The sequence below is a fragment of the Mus pahari genome, chromosome 18 (assembly GCF_900095145.1).
Source record: "Mus pahari chromosome 18, PAHARI_EIJ_v1.1, whole genome shotgun sequence".
In the NCBI taxonomy this organism is placed as follows: domain Eukaryota; kingdom Metazoa; phylum Chordata; class Mammalia; order Rodentia; family Muridae; genus Mus; species Mus pahari.
Genome location: NC_034607.1, coordinates 50435928 through 50461091, shown reverse-complemented (window position 1 = coordinate 50461091; position 25164 = coordinate 50435928). Strand labels below are relative to the sequence as shown.

Genomic DNA, 25164 nt, shown 5'->3' with positions numbered 1-25164 from the left:
GTAGGCATATCACCACTGGCTGTTGCAGCATATGTTCTTCAGAATATCAATATTACCCCTAAGGTACTTGAAATATATTGTCATGTGATTCACATAATCCAAGCTCAGATGCTCCTTTTTTTTTTTTTTTTTTTTGATTTATTTATTTATTATATGTAAGTACACTGTAGCTGCCTTTAGACAGACCAGAAGAGGGCGTCAGATCTCATTACGGATGGTTGTGAACCACCATGTGGTTGCTGAGATTTGAACTCAGGACCTTCGGAAGAGCAGTCAGTGCTCTTACCCGCTGAGCCATCTCTCCAGCCCCAGATGTTCCTATTTTAAGATGACTTAGTATGCAGAGTCACTGCTGCCAAGCCTGATGCCTGAAGTCAATCTCGAGATCCCACATGGGAGAAGGAGAGCCCAGTTTTTCCCTAGACTCAGGGTCATGTGTAAAGCCGGGTGTGATGACTACCACTGTACTCCCAGTGCTGGGAGGTGAGGCAGACAAATCCCTCAAGCTCAGTGGCCAGCCAGCCTAGCGTAATTAATGAGCACTGGGCACAGTGAGAGACCCTATCTCGAAGAATACAGTGGAAAAAGAAAAGGTTCCTGCAGTGGCCTCTGGCCCCCACATGAGCATACATACTGGTCTGCTCTTGCATGAACAAGTACGCCACACACACCACACATACACACTTTGTGAAATGGCTCAGTGGGTAGAAACACTGGGAAGGAAGTCCAGTGGCCCCAGCTCAGTCCCTGGAACTGACACTAGCACACACAGAACTCGTCTTTCTGCTACACGTATACACACGCTTACACAGTGATCCTAGCGCGGAGAGCATAGAGTAGAATGGAGCAGGGAGGACTGCTGTAGAACCACGCTTAAGTAGTAATGTTTGCTATGTTGGTAATGAAGTGTAAAGGATGTTCACATTGTCTGTCCTTGATGAACGACAAGAACCGTTCTCATTTAACACTTCGGGTCATCAGTGTGTCTTTTGATCTCAATATTTTTTAGTCAGTTTGAATGACATTTTTCAAAATTTCTAAACTTGTGGAATACTTGCATCATAAAGCTAAGCCAATATGGTAGGAAATCTTAGCCCGGTGTGGTGGCACACGCCTTTAATCCCAGCACTCAGGAGGCAGAGGCAGGCGAATTTCTGAGTTCGAGACCAGCCTGGTCTACAGAGTGAGTTCCAGGACAGCCAGGGCTACACAGAGAAACCCTGTCTTGAAAAACCAAAAAATACAAATCTTAAACGGTACAGCCTGCTACTTGCCTGGGGCAGAGGTTGAGCTGCCTGAAGTCTTTTTTTTTTTTTTTTTTTTTTTTAAGATTTATTATTTATTATATGTAAGTACACTGTAGCTATCTTCAGTCACTCCAGAAGAGGGAGTCAAATCTTGTTACGGATGGTTNTGAGCCACCATGTGGTTGCTGGGATTTGAACTCAGGACCTTCAGAAGAGCAGTTGGGTGCTCTTACCCACTGAGCCATCTCACCAGCCCCCTGCCTGAAGTCTTAACAACTTCTTGGCCCTGGAAGATGCCGTCTGCTTGTTGTGTTTTCCCTGATCCTGCTGAGGAATTTGAGTCATGGTCTTTTCTGTCAGTGGCTTGTTGGAGATGCAATACAATTTTAGGTTGAAGTAACAACATCCATAAGAATATAGATGTGGTCAAAAAATATTTATAACTTTAGGGTCACTACTTCTACTTCATCCCAAAACTTAACAAAAATTTAAAAGTACACAAGGGTAATTACAGTCCTTTATGTCAGCATTAATATAGTCAAGTCTTTAATGTGTTGTTAGAATAAGCAGCAATATATTTTAAAATGTTGCAGAACATTCTGTATAGTAGTCAAGCCACCTATTTTGTATACTTTGGAGAATCGTGTTGTAAGTGATCAAATTTAGAATAGAATTAGAATTGACTCAGCACTGAAAAAAAAAAAATAACAAAGAGACCAAACAAACAAAAAAACCCCAATGTTTTGGGCTGGAGAGATGACTCAGCAGTCATGGGCACTGACTGCTCTTCCAGAGGTTCAGAGTTCAATTCCCAGCAACCACATGGTGACTTATAACCATCTGTAATGGGATCCGATGCCCTCTTCTGGTGTGTCTGAAGACAGCTACAGTGTGCTACTCATATAGATTAAATGAATAAATAAATTTAAAAGAAAAAACAGTGAATTTAAAAAAAAAAAAAGAAAGAAAGAGAAAAGAAAAGCCCACCGTTTGTCCATAAGCCAATCTGATGGCCTTTCTCAATTGGGTTTTCTTAGAGGACTCTGTCTGTGTCAAGTGGTTAGAAGTCTAACTAGCACACTTTCTTTTTAAAAATACATTATTACTGTTGGGTAGGAGACGGTGCATGGAGTTCAGAGGAGCTGATTTTCTCCCTTCACCTTAATCTCCATCAGATGTGCATCATGGGCTTGTGCTGTGAGCAACCTTTTCTTGCTATGCCGTCTTACTGGCTTGTGTGTCCATCTCTGGCCTACTGCATACAGTCTTCTGAAAACCATGCAGACCTTAAGCTTCCTGTGTAGCTGAGGGTGGCCTTGAACTTGTGATCCACCTCCTACCTCAGATGCTGGGATCATAGGTAGCACAACCCCTTCCGCTGTGTGCTGCCACCTGAGATACATTCCCAAGCCATCTCATAAGAACTTTGAGAGTGGTGGAAAGCAGCTCTGGGAAGGGTCGTTGGGTACCACCAGTCCTGGCCATGCCTGCTGCAGGTAACCTGGCTGTGGGGCCTTCGGAAACTTGTTAAAACATGCTATTCTGTCTTTCTAAAGACAAAAACCAAAAAACATTTTATCATTTGGGTGTGCCTCTATATTTGGTTTTCCATTTTATAAATTGTTTAGTAGCATACATAGGCAAAATCACTTAACTTTCAGTCATTTAAATTTAAAGCCTTTTTTTAATTATAATGAGATTTTCTACTTTTCTAAATTTTCTAAAAAATGAAGCTGCACAAAAGTATTTTGAGGCCTAGGACATAGCTCAGTTTGTAGGTTGCTTGCCTAGCACACATGTTTTCCTGAGTTTGGTCCCTAGCACCACATGAAGCAGATGCAGCAAAATGATCTAGGCCTGTGCTCTGGGCCCTCTGGAGGTGGAGGCAGGAGACTCAGCAGCAGTCAGCACATCCTCTGTGGGCCTGACTTCAGACCCGAAAATAAATCACAGCTGGAGTTCTCAGTCAAATGTAGGGTGCGGCTGTGTTAGAGTAAGACTTTTCTTCCCTCTTACCCAAAGTGCAGCAAAAGTGTAAGCGGAAAGGGGAGGAGGGCTTCCTGGGCTTGTGGGAGGCGGCTTCTGCACTGACGTCAGCAGCACATTGAAGAGATGTTAAAGCACTGGGGAGGGGACAGACCAGGGTTCTGTACATAAGAGCTTTTTGGTCAGGATGGATTTTCTGACTTATTCACAACAAGCCGAACTTGGCCTCTGGATGTTTGGGAGGGTTGCTAGCCGTATATTGAAATGAAAGATCAGGTTTTTTGAACCTAAACTGTGTAAGTCATTATTAGCCTTACTGGAGTCATCAGATCAATGCCAGATCTTCAAGTCCTCTTTGTAAACAGTGGGTGAGATGCCTTTGATGACGTCTTAACCTCACCAGAACTGAGAGATGGGGTGAGGTGTTTCCTCCTAACTCCTAATTGGTATAGGACATGCGCCAAAGGCTTAAGCAGAAGAAAGAAGTAATGGGGAAATAAACCCAGATCACTGTGTTGGTTTTGTCTTTTGTCTCATTGTTGCTCCTCTTGGCCATCAGAAAGTCTGTCTGTCTGCTCTGTCTGTCTGTCTGTCTGCTCTTGCCCCATTTCTAGCTTTGCCATACAGCCTCTAAAGGAGGAGCTGGTGGAGAGCTGTCAGCAGCACAGGCCGTGGTGCCCAGGCATCTCTGACCTTTCACTCCATAACACAACCAAAATGTTAATGTTTTCTTACAAATTGTCCTCCCAAATTCCATTATCGCTCTAGAAAAAGCTTGCTTAAAGCCTGTAGTCAGTCCGCCACAGAAATCGCGCTGCTCGTGTGTTTTTCAGTCCTCTTCTTCAAAACAGAACAAACCCATCCATAAGTAAGATAGTTGAAAACAACAACAAAACTGTCCTCTACAAGTTCTGCCTTCTCAGAAATTTATTTTGTGGGTAAAACAGAAGCAAGAATTATTAATTTTTTAGGAGGCAGACGCCAAGTTCACAGCCTTGCTATCTGGGTTCAGATGGTTCCAGGGGTTTCTTTTCTTTCCTGTTTTCTTTTTAAGATTTGTGTCTATGAGTACACTGTTGCTGTCTTCAGACACACCAGAAGAGGGCGTCAGATCTCATTACAGATGGTTGTGAGCCACCATGTGGTTGCTGGGATTTGAACCCAGGTCCTCTGGAAGAGCAGTCAGTGCTCTTAACCGCTGAGCCATCTCTCCAGCCCGGAAGCAGGCATTCTTAATAGTGTAAGATTACCACAGGAGCTGAGTATGTACAGCTGGACCTGAGGACAAAACTCAGCAGTTGTGGGAAGTCCGCATTTATTTGTGGTCCTGTTTTTAAAATGGTGTGTCATTTAAACAGGCCATATTTAAGTCTAAGATTTTTCTTTGTTTCATTGAATTGATTTCAGGTTTTATAATACAAAGAATCCACATAACACCCTCTAGAGTATAGAATCTTGTCTCATCATTTGTACTTCCTCTATGTCTGTTACATTTGTGTGTGTGTGTGTGTGTGTGTGTGTGTGTGTGTGTGTGTGTGTGAAGCGGGGTGGGGAGAGGAGGTTTCTGAATTACGTGGCCTTGAGCTTAATCACGTGGCCATTCTCTACCATTCCATATTTCAGTATGTAATCCAAAAAGACAAGGATGTTCTTTTATGTAACCTCAGTTAACAAATTTAGGAAGTTAAGCATTCCTGGGCTATTTTTAGCTAACATATAGTTTATGATTCTGTTTTGAAGTTTATGTCCTTTTCATATTTTATTCCCTTTTTGTACAAAGTCCTATTCAGGGATGGATATTAGTTGCCATTTATTTAAAATTTTCTCTAATCTGGAATAACTTTGTCTTTTATGACACTAGCAGTTTTTTACTGTCGATCCCTCACAGTGGTTCCCTGTGTCCCGTGCTAGATTGCTTTTTCAGGGAGTTGCATCCAAAGGCATAGTTACCCGGGAGACATGGCACCCGGGAGTGATTGATACTAGTATTGATCACTCAGGCAAGGTGGTTGTCTTCTCCATATTTCAAGTGAGTTAGATACTTGGGGCCCATGTACATCAGCCTACTCTTTTCAGACCTGGACCCCAACATGTAGAGGTAGGTGGCTTTTTAGTGGTCCCCAACAAACCAAAGTTTATTTTGAAAAATTAGTTCCTTTTCTTGAATAGTTCAATTTGTTATTTATTTACTTGTTAAAGGCATTTATTTATTTATTTATAAGTTGCATGGTTTGGTTTGGTTTGGTTTTGTTTGAACCTCTGGCTTATTTTTAATCCTTTGCTGCCCTCTGCAGGTCGATGAATATAGATCTTTGGAGCAAGGTACGTATTCCTAATACTGCAACACAATGTGATATGTGGAAAACCATCAAAACCAAGTTTAATAGCCTCACACATTTCTGATATATTATTACAAGCTAATGGATTAAGAGTCTTGATATTGGTAGTTTTAAAACAGCAGGTAAAATGTTGCTCAATTAGTCTTAAATTCTTACTATGGTTTTCATCTTTCAAGACAAAAATGCTAGAATTATTGTGGTGACTGACATTTGATCTTGCAGGCTTAATAATTTTTTGGTGGTGCTGGGATGGGTCCTTGCATTTCCTCAGTGAGCGCTATTTCACTGAGCTCATCTCCAGCCCAGTTTTCTTGATCTATTCATGTGTATCTCTGTGTGGTTATATTTCTATATGTAAATAGTATGTAGACCAACCCAATACTGCTTGCTATTTTTGAAAGAAGTCAACTGGTTTTTAATGCCAGAACAGTTAATGATTGCATGAAAAGATTTTAGGTCAAGAAGATCTGAATGGACACTATTAGCTAACCTTCCCAGTTTAAGTTTGTTGCTTTTATGTGTTTGGTGTCAAAGTTGAACCCAGGGACTTATACATGCTAAGCAAGTCGGGCCCAAGGTTTTTGTTTTTTGTTTTGTTTTTGTTTTTTTGAGTATAAACTTCATCCAGTTCTCTACCTAGCATTCCTGCAGCTGCCTTTCAGAGTTGATACTTAATTGAGAAACAGTTCATTGACTAAGGAGACATTTATTGGTGTATTCATTGAATGGATCTGTTGGAAATTGTTACTGAATACTCCAGTTGTCTCACATCCTGTGTGTAGCTACAGTTTTTGTAGAATTTACTACTAGAGTTTCCTTTATGTGTGCTGCTCAATAGACAGCTTATAGAAGGCTGCTTCTCTTTTTACTATCGCCTACCCTTTGGATTACGTTAGGTGAGGCATACCTTTCATGATAGCAGAAGTAACTCAAGTTTGGCTTTTATTAACGCTAATGATACATACCAGGATAGGCTCAGCCGTGGACTACACTTAAAGCAGCCAGAGTGCAGCCAGAGTCCTGACCCTTAGCATTTTAGACCATTATCATATGCTTCTGCTCTATCTTCAGCCTGAGGATTTCAGAATAGGGTCAAACACTATCTATGGGACCAAGTCAGTGCCAGAGGTATATAGTAATTTTAATGGCAAGGTTTGTACTTGTAGGATATTTTTACGTTGAAATTTTAAGTGACTGAAAACTGTTACTGAGAAATGCAAAGTGCAGATGTTTTCTGATCTGCCACATTTTACTTATTATTTTCCTAATATTTTACCCAAAAGGGGAGCAATTGATCTGTTTTGAGTAGACTCTGACTACTGTGATGAGAAACAGTGCTCTCCATCCTGTAAGAGAATTTCTGGCCGTGAGAATTAGTCGTGAGTGTCCAGGGTCAAATTTAAACATCACATTAGAGCCTTTCTTTGTGATGTTTTATAATACTGTAGTTTTTCTTCATTTTTTTAAAAAATTATTTTTAGAAAACAAGTGTACTATTTAAAAACCAAATGATCTGTGTGGTGGGTCGGGGTGGGATGAGATTACCATGAGAGAGTAACACTTCACTGGGGGAGGCGTTTCTTCAAACATTCAATCTCATATTGCATTTGGTGTTTTTGGTTGGTTGGTTGGTTGGTTTTTGTTTTGTTTTGTTTTTTGCTTCTCTTGCTGCAATGCATGCATGTCCTATCTTAACAGATAACAGAATTGTTGTACACGGATGGACGCTATTGCTCAAAGCCTCTGGAACCAACAGGTAGCGTTTCTACCTGCATGATTGTAACTTATCCACAGATCCACTCTTCTGTGTAATGATGGGCTAGAAGGATTACAGCAGTAAATACTCTTGATTTTGAAAGTGGAAATTTGAAAACGTTTGGTTATAATAATCTCTATAGAGAAGTATATTTTGAGAGCTCTATACTGTATGGTATTACTATATCTATATTTAAGACAGAATGTGGAGCCCTTGAGGTATAGATCAGAGTTCCTGGTAGTATCTGTGAAGATAGGGTTAGAAACTAGTATGTCTCCCTGTCTATGATTTCAGTGCTTTGCATGTGGGGTTAACTTTATGCATAAAGTAGGAAAGGGCTTCGATTTTTCACTTAAATACAACTTACCAACTAAAAGACATAATTCAGAATTTAATGAAGTCAGGACTATATAGTTTTCTATAAGAAAGTGCCCCTCTTGAAAGTTCAAACCTCCCCTGCTAGGCATTGACTCATGGCCCTATGAATTTTATGCTTGAATGCATAAGAAAATTACTGTTGTTACAAAACATCTTTGTTAATCTTGGTTTTTCATTGGCTAATAGGCAGTTCTCCATGGGATTACTATATCTGCTCATTAGCACTATTTTAATTTTGTATGCTCAGTATTTATCAGTCATTTCCAATTTTCAAAATATTGTCCACAAAAAATTAGTATAGACCTATGTGAAGACATTTATTTACACTCCCTACGTGTGCTTTGGACAGGGGAGGGTGAGACCTGGCAGGACCACTTCTGTCACAGAGCGGTGGAGAGAATAGATTGAAGTAAGATTCAGTACTGAGAAGCTGTCACTCGGTCTGAACATAATTAATATTCCTTTCACTCAGCAGTTAGAGATGCGCTCCCACACCACAGTCTCTATGCCTCAGTGATCACCGTTGCCACCTCAGCCTCTCATCAGGGTGACATCGCATACCAGAGTGATTTCTTATAAATTAATCTTGATAACATGACAGTCTCGGTAATTTTAGTGGAATGCTTTCTCTTGTTTTTTTCCACAGAAGCTGTTGGCTATTTTCTTTATAACTTGATTGACAGCATGAGTGACTCAGAGGTACAGGCCAAGGAGGAGCATTTGAGACAATACTTCCATCAGCTGCAGGAGATGGTACCATTTCATTTTTGCTACATACTGCCTGTCTTGCCTGACATGTATCTATTAGGTTTCAAATGCTGCTTTTAAGTACACCCAGACCACTTCTCAATGACACATGAGAATTAGAGACTTAAATTATGTCGAGGTAATCTCTGTTAGAGAAGTTTCAGGTTGTTGTCTCAAACTCAGTGTTTTCTTTACCCCCTCCCTTTCCTTCTCACAGAATGTTAAAGTTCCTGAAAACATCTACAAAGGCATTTGTAATTTGCTGAATAACTACCATGTTCCTGAATTGATTAAGGTGTGTGGGTGTAATCCATCAAACTTTATTAATTACTTCATTTATATGTAGAGACTTTTTAAAATGTTACTTAAATTTAACTTGAAGGATCAAAATTTTTCTGTTCCGAAAACAACCATAAAAATAAAGCTTTTATTGATTGCTGGTAGAAACTGTTTATATATTAAAGGGTACATCTAAAACATTGCAGTGATAATGCAGTATGAATAGGATTTCTGCAAAAGTTTAGAAAGGTAGCATTGAAATGGAGGGGGGCTGTAAAATTTGCCTTTGATAGTCACCAACGTGGATTTCCCTATTTCTAATTCTGTACTAACTTGATTTCCAATTTTAGGACATTAAGGTTCTGGTTGACAGAGAGAAGGTAGATTCTCAAAAAGTAAGTAGTGTCTGACTTAGTTTTATTTTGTTGTTGTTTTTTTTTTTTTTTAACTGCTTCTAATAAAAATTCCAAATAGTGTCCCTGCCAGTTCTCTTGTCTGTCTCTGAGTTGATAAATCTATTCGCCATCTCAGAAGAACATCTAGGATGTTCGCATATGATCTAGGAGAGAGTTGTGAACTCTCCCCCTCTGCACACCTGAGATTAATATTTAATATCCCTTGGAGCATTTATGACAGAGAGAGAAGCAAGGCACTCACAGGGCTTAGTGACAAGGGCTGGATTTCCTTTCCATAGTAAACTTCTGTTCTTCCCACGTAGACTTCCCAGGTTACCTCATCTGATTTGGAATCAACACTTGAGAAACTCAAAGCCGAAGGCCAACCTGTAGGAGCTGTCCTGAAGCAGCTGCTCCTGCTGCTCTGCTCAGAGGAGGTAACGTGACAGTTCTTTCCTTTCATGTATGCTTTCGGGGTGAGACACTATATAGACCACAGTAAGTCAAACCAAGTATAATGGTTATGAATTTTACACTTTATTATTATGTGTCATGCTTGAGAACAGTTCAATTAAATGAAAGGCTAACTAATTTCAGCGACACCTTGAATGACATGTTTTCAGGTTGCTGTAGTTTGTTTATGATAATCTGCAAAGTGAATGATAGTAACAGCGTGATAGGTTTATCATACATGCCAAATGTCCTTTCAAGCCATGGCTCCGGTCTCTCATATCCAGATTGTCAAGCAACTGATACACGTTGGAGTCATTTGCAAGTCAAATACAATGAGCTTGTTAATGCAGGGATTGAAATTCCATTTTCCTGCTAGGAAAAAGCTTTCTGAGATAAAGGGTCCCTTGCCTTCTCCAGCAGGCCTGCAGCTGCACCTTGTGTTCCTGTTAGTGTAGCTGCAGTTTGTGCTGTATCACTACACTTTGGAAGTTTCTGCTTGAATAGAATTGTTCACATGCCTGTGAATTTCTAGGGAGAAGTATACTGTGACTAAACTTTGAGACGCTATCATGGCACTGCTGCATTCCAAACCAGGTTTCGTCACGTTGCTTGTATACTGAACTACTCTGAAGGGCTTTTCAATTCTGTACATTTCTACCTCTGGAAATTAGACTGTTAGAGAAGACGTGGAAAATAGTGTAATAGTCTAATTTTTAATTACAGATAAGAAATCTTTTAAGCCCTGTATATATATATAACTGGCTTGCATACACACACACACACACACACACACACACACACACACACACCCTTAGGGGCAGAAATAAGAATGTGAAACCATTTATTTTTCAAAATACTGTTAACTCTTTTTAAACTCTGAACAACACAACAAAAGAAATCATGGTATTTTATGTTTTTTTTTCTTTCTCTTTTCACTAAATCCTTTTATTGTAGAATATGCAAAAGGCCCTAGAGGTGAAAGCAAAATATGAGTCAGACATGGTTATTGGAGGCTATGCAGCGTTAATAAATTTGTGCTGTCGACATGATAATGCAGAAGATGCATGGAACTTGAAACAAGAAGTGTAAGTTCCTCGGCAACCGGAATAAACCAGCAGATGTATAAAGTGCCCTTGATGCACTGAATGGATTGAATATTGCTCTTACTTTCTTTTAAAAGTTCTTTGTTTTCAGTGTTTGTTTAAGTTCCATGCTGGAAGGGCTCCTTAGTTACTGATGTCATACTTGCTGCAGGGACTTTTCAGTTTAGTAGAACATTCTAGTTCCCAAGCCAAGGAATGCGGCAGTGGCTTCTAGTGAGCTGCAGCTTGTCCCCTTGCCCTGTCATGCTGCACACAGTCCTATCTGCCCCCAAGCAGCTTGCTTTTCCTTACTACTAGATTTCTAACATGGAGATAAGTAGTTGTAGGTATTTGCATGTTCACCGTGAAGGCCAGAAGGTGAAAAGACCTATAAAGGCAAAGTGTGTCTTCGGTATCTTCCTGTGCAGTGAGGCAGTGTATGTGCTTCTGCGTTTTTCCTTATGCATTCATGACTGTAATTAACTTCAAATTGATACATGGTTTCAAACATGTTTTGTCTCAAGGCGGGTATCACAATGCAGACTGTTCGGTTAGTTTTTGGAAAGTGATCAATTGACTATGACTGTCACTTTTGTAGATAATTGACTCCTGTAACTCTGGCTTATTTTATAGTGACCGCTTAGATCCTTCGGCTCTTCTTGACACTGCCAAGTACACAGCCCTTGTAAAAGTATTGGGAAAGCATGGCAGACTCCAAGGTAAGCCCCAGGACATAGAGGAGCTCTGTGATGCCAGTCCTTACCCTGGCATTACACGGGGATTGATATTAATGGCTATCATGTTCTACAAAGTGCTTGAACACTTTGCATACAAATTTGCATGTGAATCCGAGCAGCGGCTGCATGGGCAGTGCAGGCCATTAGTTTTAATGGATTGGCAGGCTTGTCATTTACTTTTGCACAGCTCAGTGCTTTTTGCGTTTCTGGAGCTTGTTTTTATTAGCATTGCTGTTTGGATTGAGTTTGAAGATCATGACTTATGGCACAGTTTGCTTATGTGCCTGCACTAATGGCTTTGTTTTTGCTTAAAAAGATCTGAAGGCTGAACCTACAACCTGATAGATAAGGATCTGAACTGCCGAGATTTTGTCTTCACCTTTAGTAACATTAACAAGATGGATATTTTAGTTGAAAAGCGAATTTGATTACATGGATGATTTGCATGCTCTAATTTCCTCGTTGGAAAATTGATAATCCTAATAATCTAATTAATTGCACTGGCTATGCAGTCTTCCTGTTGCTAGTTCTTGGTCCTCTTAGCCTTGTACCAGAACTTTGTCCTTACATTTCCTCTCTTTTATTTTCAGAAGAGACGGGATGGGAGCTTTTTTTGATTTGAATGTTGACATTTTTCCTAGGAAGTCTTTCTAACACAAATTAGTTTGCTTTTTAAAATTAGTTTTTGTAAAGTGGTCAAAACATTTTGTCTGTATAATAATTGAGAAGAAACATTATAAAAGTGCACTTATTCCATATTCTAAAATGTTTGTTTGTACCTTCCTAATGAAGCTTAATGAATCTAATGTATTAGTATGCAGTCTTTTGGAAAGCTTTCATTGGCTCTGCTTGGCTAATTAGTATCGACATAGCAAACAGGCCGTATCGGTATCAGACCATTAGTCTGGCTGAAGATACAGTGTAAACACATCTTTATTATCTGGCCTCCTGACAAGCCATCTGCCGAAGAAACAATGGTGTGATTTAGCAGATGTTAGCTCTGAACGATAAAAGCATCCATTTAGCAGGATCTTACAGCTACAGGGCAGACCATACAGGGCTACGTGGTGCAGAGTGGGCACGCGGTCCCTATCTATAATTTGTAGTCAAAGTTGCAGGGAAATGATAAAACCATGCTATTGTGGATTTATAATTGTAGTCTCGTTTAGAAATGCAAGTAGTAATTAACTCGAAATCGGCATTATACACTAGAATTTACATTCCTGCTGGGCTCGAAATGCTGGTCTAATAGCAGTTTGTTTTCCCTACATGAAATTACCTAAGGGTCTTTTGTGTTACTTCATTGTAGATGCTATTAACATTCTAAAGGAGATGAAAGAGAAGGATGTTGTTATCAAAGATGCAACAGTCTTGTCCTTTTTCCACATCCTCAATGGTGCAGCTTTGAGAGGTGAAACTGAAACAGTGAAACAGCTGCATGAAGCCATCGTGACGCTTGGGTTGGCAAAGCCGTCCAGCAACATAAGCTTCCCATTGGTCACTGTGCACCTGGAAAAGTAAGCTCATTGCACTTTGGATTTGGGATGGTAGAGTTATCAGAATGTGCCTGATTGTCTTGGGTTTGCTCTGCAAATACTCCGGTGATATAGAACCTTTGACTCATTTGTCGATGTATAAGGAAGCCAAGGTAGACTAGGAATCCCTTTAGACACCGGCAGCCCAGCGGCTGTCTTTTACCTGTCAGTGGGGGTCTCTAGTGACTCTTGTTTTTTAAAGAGCGTATAATGGTATTATATGAAATTGTATCTGTGGTCGGGTGTGGTGGCACACACCTATAATCCCAGCACTCTGTGGAGGTTGAGGCTGGAGGCTGATAGCAAGTTCAGACCCATCTGAGTTATGTAGTGAGTTCTAGGCCAGCCTTAACTACAAAGCAACGCCTTAACTCCAAAAACTGAAAACAAGCCAGACGTGGTGGTGCACACCTTTAATCCTGGCACATGGGAGATGGGAGGCAGAGGCTGGCACATCTCCGAGTCCTGGGCCGGCCAGGGCTATAGTGTGAGAACTCTAAAGACATGAATACATAAATACAAAGTTTCCTCTAACCTTTGAGTCTGATAAGTGCTGGTTATTAATGACTAAGAAACTAAGGTCCTCTGGGAGGTTTTCTTCTTACACCCCAGATTATTATCCAGGAATAGACAGAGACCTCTCCTGGCATTCCTCCTCTGTTTGCTACATAACCACATGTGCCAGGACATGAGTCCAGCTCTGAGAAGTATTTCTCTTTATGGGAAATGAATTTTGTTGGAAAGGTTTTCCGAGATTGGAATTTTTTCCTTTGCAGATGCCCTTGTTGGTTGGTGCCTAGCTTAAGGCATTACTTGCAGAGCAAGTCAGTGTTCTTTCTGACAAGGAGAACGTGCTGTAAGGTTGATCAAGCGCCCTTCCTTCCCTTCCTTTTCTTTTAGATTTGTTTGAATTTCCTACACCTTGCCTGTTTGTCATTTATTCCCTGGCTTAATGTAGTTTATAATCTGCTTATTTTGTGATTAGGATTTCCTAATTTTTCTGTGGTATTGTCCTATCAGTGTTAGAGCAAAACTGACTTTTTAATCTTTTAATTGTTCTCATAGCCTGTCATCATCTCTGTTAGTTTTAGTTTTATTAGCTAGTATAGTGACTGTATATAATAATGACAGTGTTGGGTTTAAAATATAGAACTGAAAATATCTTTTCTAACTAGCTTCCTATTAGAAAATGTGTATTTGCACATTTGAACCTGCACATATCGAAAAGAATTGCTTAGCCATCTGCTCATAAATGGTCTCAAGCTAGATGCTGTACAGATCCTCACTTCACAGTGTCGGGCGCATTCTTTCCAAGAAACAGTAGAGATTCAAACAATTGCTGCTGCTGAATTCTCCAACTCACAGCAACTTTAAATAGAAATCCTATAATTAATATGCTTCCTAGTGGATTTTCTTGATTGTTTAAAAGGCCCATCTCTGCAAATTGCTTGTGGAACTCTACATGGGGATTTGAAAGAAATGGGCCCAGTGCCCAGAAGAGTTAGGCCCTCCTACACCACTGGGCAAAACCAAGCAACTAACAAAGAAAGAGGTCATGGTAGAAAAGTATCTTACAGACAGGGCCACTTTGAAGGCAGAGGAGACGTGAACGGTTTCCAAAGAGGTCTGTAGATGGGGCTCCCAAACCAAGGGGCAGTGTTCGGGTTGGCACTTGCTTACAGCCATCAGATGCTTGTCTCTGTCACATTTGGCTGTCTTTGAACAAATCTAAGTCAGGACCTTTTTTAAATGGTGCCGTTGGTCCAGATACTTAGAGAAGTTATTACCTTCTTTTCACTTGTGTGTGATTTTGTTTTTGTATTATTCTGCTTTCTCTCTCTCTCTCTCTCTCTCTCTCTCTCTCTCTCTCTCTCTCTCTCTCTCTCTCTCTCTCTCTCTCTCTCTCTCTGTGTGTGTGTGTGTGTGTGTGTGTGTGTGTGTGTGTGTGTGTGTGTGTGTGTTTACAGAGACAGTCTCCATGACAAGGTCTTTCAGTTTGATCTGTCATACCGAAACCATTATGTTGACTGCCCTAGATTTGTGAAAATAATAAAAATGAAACAAAGGAAGTATCATATTTAAAATACTACCCCCACCATCCCGTCCCCCAAAACAAAAGCAAACAAACAAACAAACAAAAAAAAAAAAAAGGAAAAAATCTCTGGTAGCAATACTGACTTGGAAACTTTAATTCAATTATGTTTTGCCTAACTGATAGAAGATAGCTAACTAATTCAGAATCATGACAAGTACCAGGGTTAACTATGCCAAGCCTGCCCAGACAGCCACAACTGTTTGATTTGATTCCACATCATTTACTTTTTTAGTAATATCACATAGTTAACTCTGCAGGTTATAAGCTCATCTGCAAAATGAGTCTTCTTTATTCAAACTTGGGTTACAATTATGAAAACAGTTTCAGTACATCATTTTAAATATCTTCCTTGTTTCATTTAAAGGCCAGTGTCTTTCCAAGATGTCACTGCAAAAGACTAAAGGGGACATCATTTTCATATTACAGTTCTGATGCAAGTCGTCAAGGGTCTGTCGACTTGCATGTTGAACTGACTTCGAATATTTGAGTAAAGCCCAGAGGAAACAATAGTATGTTAGGTTATGTTACTTATGTACTGTAAAAGTGCTTTGTGGTTTTGGAAATAATACATTTTGTTTATATGCATTTGTCAAGGGAAACCATAGGTTTATGTAATTATAAAGAATTTGATAAACTAACCTGCTTTTACATTATCCACATGATAATACTTAACATTGACCAGAAGGGAAATGGAGCTCAATTTTTCGTTTGCTTCTTGCTGTTGCAATCTTTAAGTCCTTTATCTATATATAGTCCAATTGAATGTTCCTGTAAATGTTTTGTGTTTTATTGTGAATTTTATGTATTTTATTACACTCCTACTTGACTTAGGGAGATGACAGAGGTCCTCTGTTATTAAAGGGAAAGGAACTTGTTTTAAATGAGTTAAAAGAGCTTCTGCGTAGTTTTCCTGCTATAGTAAAGAAAACTAAATGAGTAAGAGTGTGAGGGCCTGCTCAGATTCTCCTGTGTCGCACCAGCCATTGGTTTTGTGGCATGTATAAAGTATCCGAGGCTGATGCACTGGGTTCTATGGGGACGGATGATTAAAGTGCTGTGATTCCTGCTCTCCGCTAAGGAGTTCTCGTGTGCGCTGGCTGATTGGTGCTGTAATCTAGAGACGGACAGATAGGGTTTACTTCTCTTCCCAGAGCTTTTGCTAAGTTAATGTTGAGTTCTTCATAAATGTCAGAATCTCCCTAAGATGAAATTGTAAAAATGTAAATGTTGAAACGGTGTAGCCTGATTACATACATCTTACATAAATGAGAGGCGCACTGTAAAATGCCGGCTGTTCAGTGGTAAACACTCCCCTTCAATTTGAGCATCTTCATTTGTACTGGATACTTTTATTATACGTGGGATGCGTGCCTTCCAGAGTAAAACTCTTTCTATGTTGAAAGGGCATTAAGGAGGTTTGGCTTATTACTCCATTATTGCAATTAAGAATTTAGCATCATCAGTGCCAAAGGACAAAAAGTGTTTCATTTGCCCTAGGGGGACAGGACAGTGATAAGATGATTTTTCGTCAAGGATCATTGGGTCGTAATTAAGTTACATTCATGGCTATTGCTCTTTGAAGGATGATTGGTAAATGACAGGCTTCGTGTGCTTCTTACGGACAGTGTGCAGGAAGGGTTTTTCTCCCTCTGTCAGAAAACCCTGTTGAGCCTGATAATGTAAATGTGGCATTTTACTCTGAACAAAAGAGCAGGGAAATGAGCTATCTTGTCTAATCATTCAGTTGTTTAACACCGACTTCCAGTTTAGATTCAATTGGCTGGAAAGCACTTGACATGTGAAGTTAGTGCTGTTCCCAACGCATGTTTGAGTAAATTTTAAAGTAAGTGACAGCTAAATTGTACCTAGGGAAATTACAAAGCCTTCATTCAACACAGTTAATTTTTTGGGGAGGATTAGTTGTAATTGCAACACCAGTCTCCTTGAAGATTTCTCATTTATAGATGATGAACGGGAGAAAAACAAAACAAAAAAAACCCTCCATTTATTCGGCCCTTCAAGGTGCTGGTCCTGTTGACAGACCATTGTGTGAAGGCAGCGGTGCCCTGACCCCTCTCCCCTCATCCTGGGCGTTTGTAGGGTTTGGCCTTTTGTTTGTTTGTACTCGATGCCTCCCATCTCCATCCTCATCCCCTCATCCCTGCTGTTTCACTACTACTTAACACATAATGTTGAAGTACTTTATTCCAATTAGAAAACAATATTTGTCATATTTTTTTGTTGCTTCAATTATGTATCTACCTTGGATTTGAAATTTATTTCCTACAGATATGTGAGGAGACCAAGTAAAGCTAACGATGTGAATTGGCAGTTGTCTTCTAGTTGTGGGAGGTCAGAATTGTGTGCAGCATGTGTGTGGTAGCATCGTGAAGCCTTTCAGTGCTGTCTCAGGGAGACCTTTCTGTGAGTGTGTGTGTGTGTGGTCAGCAAGCTTCTACGGGATCTCGGGCATCTTCTCCTGTTGTTGATATTGTAGCACACCTTAATTTCCTTTCAAGACTAAAAGAATGGGCAATATTAGATTCACCATGCGAGCAAGCATCATAGCCCTTTTAGAAGTTGTGTGAAGTAGTGAAAATATATAGCTTATGTTAGTTTTTATGTGTAGTCATATTTTCTTAAAAATGAAATACAAACTCTAAAATAGTGAGTGAGTGAGACACCATGGTTAATAAAGACAAGGCTTCCTTAAGTTTTCAAATTACTTCTTAGATGTATGTATTCCTATTATGAATTTGTATGTACCCTGAAAATTTAGAACTACAGAATTACTTTTTCTTTTAATTTTATTTCACATGATTTGATAACGCATTTAAATATGTATTAGTCAAAACACTGCTTTTCAAAATTGACTGTTCTTTATTAAACAGTTTTAGTTCTAAGAATTATTTTATGTGGTCCCTCATACATATATTGAATAGAGTTTCTAGTCTTTAAAGATAGTGCAGGGGTGTGTGTGTGCGCGCGTGCGAGAGAGAGAGAGAGAGAGAGAGAGAGAGAGAGAGAGAGAGAGAGAGCGCTGATTTGTGAGAAAACAATGGCTGGAATTTGTTTTTGTGGAATAAACTGTACAATTGTATACAGAACCTTAGGGGCCTAACAGACTTGAAATAACGGACCAAATGTTTTGAATATAGATTTAGCAGATTAAAAGTTCTTTTTCAAACAACTATTATTTATTTTCTAGTCATTTTTGATGTACCAAGTGAATAAAGACGTCATGGAGTACTTTTAGGTCACAGGGTTGTGCTGGGATCTCACAGTGTGTCTAGGGAGAGTTTTCTCCCCTTTTCTTTCATTGTTTTGCTGCTCTGAGTGCTTTCACTGACTGCACGGTGGCGAGTGACGGTGGCCCAGGTCAGCCGTGGGCTTCCTTCTGTGCTGCTTGGACTGCACTCTTCAGTGAGGCTCAGAATCTGGAGTCCTGGGAACGTACAAATTTTTATTTTCCATCACCTGTTTCCAAGCTCTACCAGATAAAAGATCAGGATGACGTAAAAGATATGAGGAAGGTAAACTTTTAACTGACACCAGCCACCTACGAGGTGCAAGTACGAAATAAGAGACAACGAGGAAGCAACCAACCTCCATGTACTTTATTTCTGTCTTCAGTCCAATTTGTAGGGAGTGTTTTGTAGATTAAATTTATTCTGTCAGCAGCCTAAGGGTGATAACATTGGTGTCTAAAGTTACTAACATATATGACTTAATCTCATTTTTCTGGTCTCGTCTTTTCTGTTGTTTGGAGCATGTATAATCGTTAGAAGCATATATTTGGAGACTAAGGACTATTAACACGTCGCTTTGATTGACAGAACAATTATTCATTCATTTATTGATAGTTTTGACCTAATGTAGGGGAAATACAGTTGAGACAGTACTGTTCTAGTTTGAGAGTCAATCTGAAAAAGCAGATTTTGCCATTCAAAAAAAAATGGTTCTTAGTTTTTCTCTTACAGATGTGTTCCTAGTTTTCTGTGAAGGGGAATGGTAGAAAGGCAATAACTGAGCCTGTATCTGAACCAGAGGAAAATACTGATTATAGGAAGCTTTATAGCAGATGAGGAGCTCCTATAGCATCTCCTTCATATGACAGTAATCTAGCCTGCAGCATCTACTTTCGGTTTTGAAATTAACCTGCAATTTAGTCTTCACCCCAAATGACAAAAATTCAAATGACTCAGTGGGGTGCCAGAAGATGCACTGTAAACAGGGCTGGGCGCTCTAGGCAGACTTCCCTTCACCGTGGGCTTGTCTCTCAATGTGTCAGCGTCTCCCAGTGAGCACGTCTGTGTACTCTCTTTCCTATAGTTAAAAATGGTTATTCTACATAAAATAATAATCTAATCCAGGGCAACAGAACATTTGCGTGGTGGACAAAATGTAAGGCTTTAGCAGTAAATTATAAAAGGTCTTATTTCTTCTGTGAGAACCGTTGCTGTATGTGAGAGGGTGCACTGTCCAGAGGCGTGTCGCTGGGTGTCATGAACTTTACTTTTTGTCTATATCTTGAACTGTGCTTTAAAAAGATATTTCATCCTCTCTCTTTTTAAAAAAAAATATTATTTTTAATGATTTCTTTATTTTTATTTTATGTGTATTGGTGTTTTGTCTGTGTATATGTCTGTGTGGAGGCGTCAATCCCCTGGAACTAGAGTTCTGACAGCTGTGAGCTGCCATGTGGGTGCTGGGAAGTAAAGTGACTACCCTTTAACTGCTGTGCCCTTGCTCCAACCCCGCCCCGCCCGGGTTCTCTCTCTCTCTCTCTCTCTCTCTCTCTCTCTCTCTCTCTCTCTCTCTCCCTCTCGCTCTCTCGCTCTCTCGCTCTCCTACAACTTTGAGTGACACATTTTCTTATTNCTCTCTCTCTCTCTCTCTCTCTCTCTCTCTCTCTCTCTCTCTCTCTCTCTCTCTCTTTCTTCTTGTTTGGTTTTTCAAGACAGGGTTTCTCTGTTTAGCCCTGGCTGTCCTGGATCTCACTTTGTAGACCAGGCTGGTCTCGAACTCAGAAATCCGCCTGCCTCTGCCTCCCGAGTACTGGGATTAAAGGCATGCACCACCACACCCTGCTCTCTTCTTGATTTTAATGTGAAGTCTCTTATAACAAATAACTGCCCTATAGGCACTGGTGATTTCCCAGTATCTGTGTAGTGAAGTGCCTGGGCTGAGAACAGGAGTCCCTGGACCACACCTCTGGTGCTTCGGGGCTGAGAACAGGAGGCCCTGGAACATACCTCTGGTGCTGCCGTATGCTTACTCTGTTCTTCAGGCACAGCCGGGACTCTAGAGGCCCCATTGGCTCTTCTTTTTAAAAAAAAAGAAAGAAAGAAAATGAAGAGGCCCAACTATGAGAATTGTATCTGATGTCTCTATGGTTGTTCTGGGGCTCTTCTTCACACCGTCACTTGTCCTTTCAAAGAAAAAAAAAAGTACTTTTGAAAGACCCACGGGGCTAGAGAAGTGGCTCAGCGGTTAAGAGCACTGACTGTTCTTCCGAAGGTCCTGAGTTCAAATCCCAGCAACCACATGGTGGTCCACAACCATCCATAATGAGATCTCACACCCACTTCTGGGGTATCTGAAGGCAACTACAGTGTACTTATATATAATAATAAATAAATCTTTAAAAAAAAAAGACCCACAAAAATATCTTTCAATACTCTTAAAAAAACTCTGACTTATTAATTACTATACATATAAAGGTACCATGACTTAAAATGAAGCAGTTTTTCAAGTTTACCTTCTAAAGTCCCAGTGTTGGACCGGTATAGCCCCCTGCAGGGTGAGAATCCCATAGTTTAAGGAGGCACTGTTTTGTATATTTGAAGCCCAGGACTTTGTCCTACTCTCCAGGGAAGGCTGTGGGTCAAAATACTACGCTAGCATTGCTAAGTGCTTGCACATGCCTGAGAGCTTCCAGTCTGAAACTGTACAGTCACCAAGGTCCCTAAGTAATAGGGAAGGAAATGGGACAGCTATAGTCCTTGCTTTTAGAACTAGCAGTCTAATACCAAGGGTTTGAGAACGCTTTCTTTTTTTCAACCTTCCTCCCCCATCCAAACACTATTTCGGAGGCAGAGTAATAGAAGACCAAGCAGGGAAAGTGGTGAACTGTTACTGAACAGGTATGACAGAAAAGGCTTGTTCTGGGTTGTCTACTTGGAAATAGGGGTTTTATACCTTAGGAAGTTCAGGTGCCGACAGGCTCTTTGCTCTGTTGTTTCTGAGAGCCTAAACTGAATTTGATACATTTTTTTCTTCATTGTCAATTTATTTTCCAAGGGATGACTTACCTGCTGCTCTTGAAGCCAGCATTGCCTGCCATGAAAAATATAAAATATTACCCAGGATTCATGATGTCTTATGCAAGCTAATAGAGAAAGGCGAGACTGATTTAATCCAGAAAGGTTAGTGACTGTCAAATATCTTTTCCTTCTTGCATCTTTAATTTGAATGTTGAGATGTGAAAGGAAAGTTTAAGACTAGAAAAACACCTCCAGAGAAACTGTTACACTTCTGAAAGGAAGTCATTCTAAGTATTGAAGAAACCTCTGGTTTTCGGTGTCTTGTTGGTGATGTGCCTGTATGAATACATAATTTACCTTCATGGTTCTCTTAAGTATGTAATGCCATCAGTATGTGCTAGCAGATAAAGAACTCTGTAAATTAGACAAAACGACAATCTACTAGCCTCCGTGTTTGTTCTTTTTTACCTGTCTAAATTGCGTGATTCTTACTGTCTTTCGTTTTCCTGTGGTCTGTGTTTCCTTCGCTGCTGTCCAGCAATGGACTTTGTGAGCCAAGAACAAGGCGAGATGACGATGCTCTACGACCTCTTCTTTGCTTTCCTGCAGACAGGGAATTACAAAGAGGCCAAGAAGATCATTGAGGTATGATTTTTAACTTTGCTATTCTGATGTACAGCTATTTAGACTCTTAATTAGAATACATTTTAAAAAATTAACCTTTAATTATCCTGGTTGTGATTCATGTTAATCGAATTCAGTCCCAATAATAATAGGAAGCTGGCTCGGCCAGCTTTATTGAATATAATTACAGTTCAGAAAAGGCAGTCTGGTTATATATTGAATTTGTTTCCTCACTTTGCTAAATTCACTGTTATAAATCAAAATGATATTTGCATATTAAATCTTGAATTGTAAAACAATTAAATTAAACTGGTATTCCTGGGTGTAAAGTTGCTAATCCTCTTTGCAAAAGAGTTCTTTGTTCTTAAAAGCAGTAAAATTCAATTTACTGCAGACCAGGCTCAGATTTATTAGTAATGCTTGTCTACAAGTTAATCAACTAAACAAGTACTGTCTGTAGTGCTTTGGTATTTCATTTAAATTGTCTTTCTTTTTTTTTTCTTTTTCTTTTTTTTTGTCCCTGCCATGGTAAGCAGCTTATAGGAAATAGGTGACAAACCTGGCCTCTTTAGGATTAGTATATTTTATCTAGGCTTTACTGAAGTGTCTCTTACTGGAATTCCTAAGTTAAAGGCTAATGTGAAGTCTGTCCACATGATGGCTAATTTCATTATCAAGCAGTCCCGTGTCTATAAGAGGACACTCTGCAGCGGGAATGGCGCCGTGTCGTTGAAACTTGAACAACTCAGGAACCGTGTGGCTCCAGTCACCCTTCGCTGCTGCCTCTCTAAGAACAGCTGGGCTTCCAGGTTGGCGCTTGGCCTCCTTGTTTGTATATAAACAGAAACTTCAGTTCCTGGTTGTGGAACTGAGGGTGTAGACTCGGGACCCAGAACATCATTCCTGTATCTTCAATTTTCTTTTTTGTTTTTTGTTTGTTTTTTTGTTTTGTTTTGTTTTGTTTCCAGGCAGTGTCTCCCTGTGTAGCTCTAGCTCCTGGAACTTAGAGACCGTCTGCCTTCACCCCCCAAGTGCTGGGATTAAAGGCATGGCCCTCCATGCCTGGCTTACATCTTGAAATGTTTTTAAAGAAGAGAACAATGTAGAACAATTGCAGTAGTACTCTTCCTGCCCACAGAGGCTTGATTGCCACTGGTGGATCCTGAATGGGGAAGCGGAGCAGGAGAGCCAGGGGCCTGAGAGGCCTCAGGCTCATTGAGCAGAGTGAGAACAGACCCTCTGGGAGGCAGCTTCAGTAAGACAGTTCATTTTAATGGGGAAGGGGGGGCACGAAAGGCTATTTAACCCTTTGTGAGAGTTACTAGGGTCTATTAGGGTGAGTGTATATCATTGGCCAGTGCCAGGGCATACCTTATTTGCATGAGGAGGAATTCTAGATGCTGCTGGTCATGACCTTATAAGGGGAAGTGAAGTTTAACCTACCTTTATCCAGTGGGGCAAAGGTAGGGGCAAAGGGCAGGGTGCCCTAGGACATGCAGACTACGGTTGTGTGGGTATCAGTCCTACTCCATCGATCTCGCTATGAGATTTCAGGGCTTTGGACATGCCCTGCCCACTCTTGCTCTAAGCCTGCTCCCCGGCCCCACAGGAGATTGTGAAATTCAGAACTCTTTTTCTGTCTCCATAGCTGTCAGTATCTTAGATGGTGCTTGTAAAACTCAGTTCATCTCTCTTGTCTAGAAAGTGGTTCAGCAGCTCTAAAGGGAACACTGTCTCCTGCTCTGGCTATGGCACAGTGTCTGTGGGCCACTGACTGAGGACATCTGTACCCTCTCTGTAGGGTAAGCAGAACTCTGCCAGAGGCATGCGAGTCAGTTTCCTTTTGGCATCTATTAAACTTTGCTAAGCTGTTTTGTCTGTAAGAGGGAATGTAATATCTGTCTCTAAGACTCAATCACATAATGTGTGCAAAGCAGCTTGCGTGTTTCCTGGATTATGGTGAGTGAGCAGTAATTGTAATTCTCTCTGCCCCTCAAAGGTAGGGATTGTGTGTCTTCTTTATTCTACATGATTTCAGTGTGAGGCTTCATGTGAGGTACACGAATGTCACATGAATGGCAGGAGAAGGCTAGCGTTTAGTACTTTAGAGCTGTGCCCGCCCGGGTCAGGGCAGGTGTATAGAGTTGTTCAGTGGATGAAAGAATTCTGTGTAGGGTGAGGAGATGGCTCTGTGGATACAGTGCTTTCCCTGCAGACGTGAAGCTCTGAGTTCATATCCCCAGCACCCGTGTAAAAGCCTGTTCCACCTGCCTGTGACTCTGTAGGTAGAAGACTGAGAGCGCAGGAGCAGCCACTCTAGCTAATCAGTGACTTCCAGGTTCAGAGAGAGACATGGTTTTAGAAAATGAGGAGACATCTGGAGTCAGCCTCTGGCCTCCACACATACAAGCCTAGGCATGCACACTTACACACACGTGTGCATGCACAGAAAAATTAAAAATAACTGCAGAACCACTGTAATGGCAGCAACAAGAAGAGATTGGGGTTGTAGTAAGTGAGAATGTCTTTAAAGTTCTATCCCATTGACAAGACTGTGGGACAGGTCTTTGTTTTTATTAATTGTTTTGTGGCTAATGGAGGTTAAGTTATGGAATTTGTAATACTTTGTTACTAAAGTTAAAACAACAAAAGATATAAGCAAGATTGAATTTATGAATAATATACCGTTTTGTTTGTAAAGTGTCTGGTGTGTACACACATGCCATGTGCTATGTGGTCTTTTAACATAGACTTGTATTTCTATACACAGGTTAGGAAGGTGAACTAGAGGTGGTTGTTAACATATTTTAGATATTTTCTAAATTTTTACAGTGAGAGGTTTTTGAAAATTGTTCCCCCCCCCCCCCCGAAGGGAAAAAGAATGAGAAAGAGTGGAGTAGGAAGAGTCTTAGGAGCTGCAGTGAGGCTCCTTGGACAGATCTATGAGAGAGAGACATGTTCCTGTCTACAGCAGGAAAGTCTTCACTGACTTGAGGGATGGCGAGGTCTGAGCGTGTAGGAGAGCCATGCCTCACCCTACGGCGTGGAACAAATGGCGCTGTTTAAGCATGGGTGAGCTTAGGGTGCAGATAGAGGGTACTTAAAGAAAGAAGCTCTCCCAAAGGACTCTCGGGCAGGGAAAATTGATTCCAGATGTTAGAAACCCTTGGGGCTAGAATAAGAAGGAGATGGGGCTAATAGATTCTGGATGTACACAAAAGGATTCTGGGTAGGTTATGGGGGCG

At 40.5% G+C, this 25164-nt stretch overlaps 1 protein-coding gene across 1 annotated transcript in view; it reads left to right on the top strand.

The window, feature by feature from the left end:
• Lrpprc (leucine rich pentatricopeptide repeat containing) overlaps positions 1 to 25164 on the top strand; it is an 86712-nt gene that overhangs the window by 28857 nt on the left and 32691 nt on the right. The window contains exons 15-25 of the mRNA XM_021217727.2: positions 5528 to 5555; positions 7271 to 7328; positions 8353 to 8459; positions 8671 to 8748; positions 9083 to 9127; positions 9451 to 9564; positions 10535 to 10665; positions 11296 to 11381; positions 12709 to 12916; positions 21333 to 21457; positions 21834 to 21940. Of these exons, the coding sequence (XP_021073386.1) occupies positions 5528 to 5555; positions 7271 to 7328; positions 8353 to 8459; positions 8671 to 8748; positions 9083 to 9127; positions 9451 to 9564; positions 10535 to 10665; positions 11296 to 11381; positions 12709 to 12916; positions 21333 to 21457; positions 21834 to 21940 (1087 nt within the window). The remainder of the gene's footprint in view (positions 1 to 5527; positions 5556 to 7270; positions 7329 to 8352; positions 8460 to 8670; positions 8749 to 9082; positions 9128 to 9450; positions 9565 to 10534; positions 10666 to 11295; positions 11382 to 12708; positions 12917 to 21332; positions 21458 to 21833; positions 21941 to 25164) is intronic.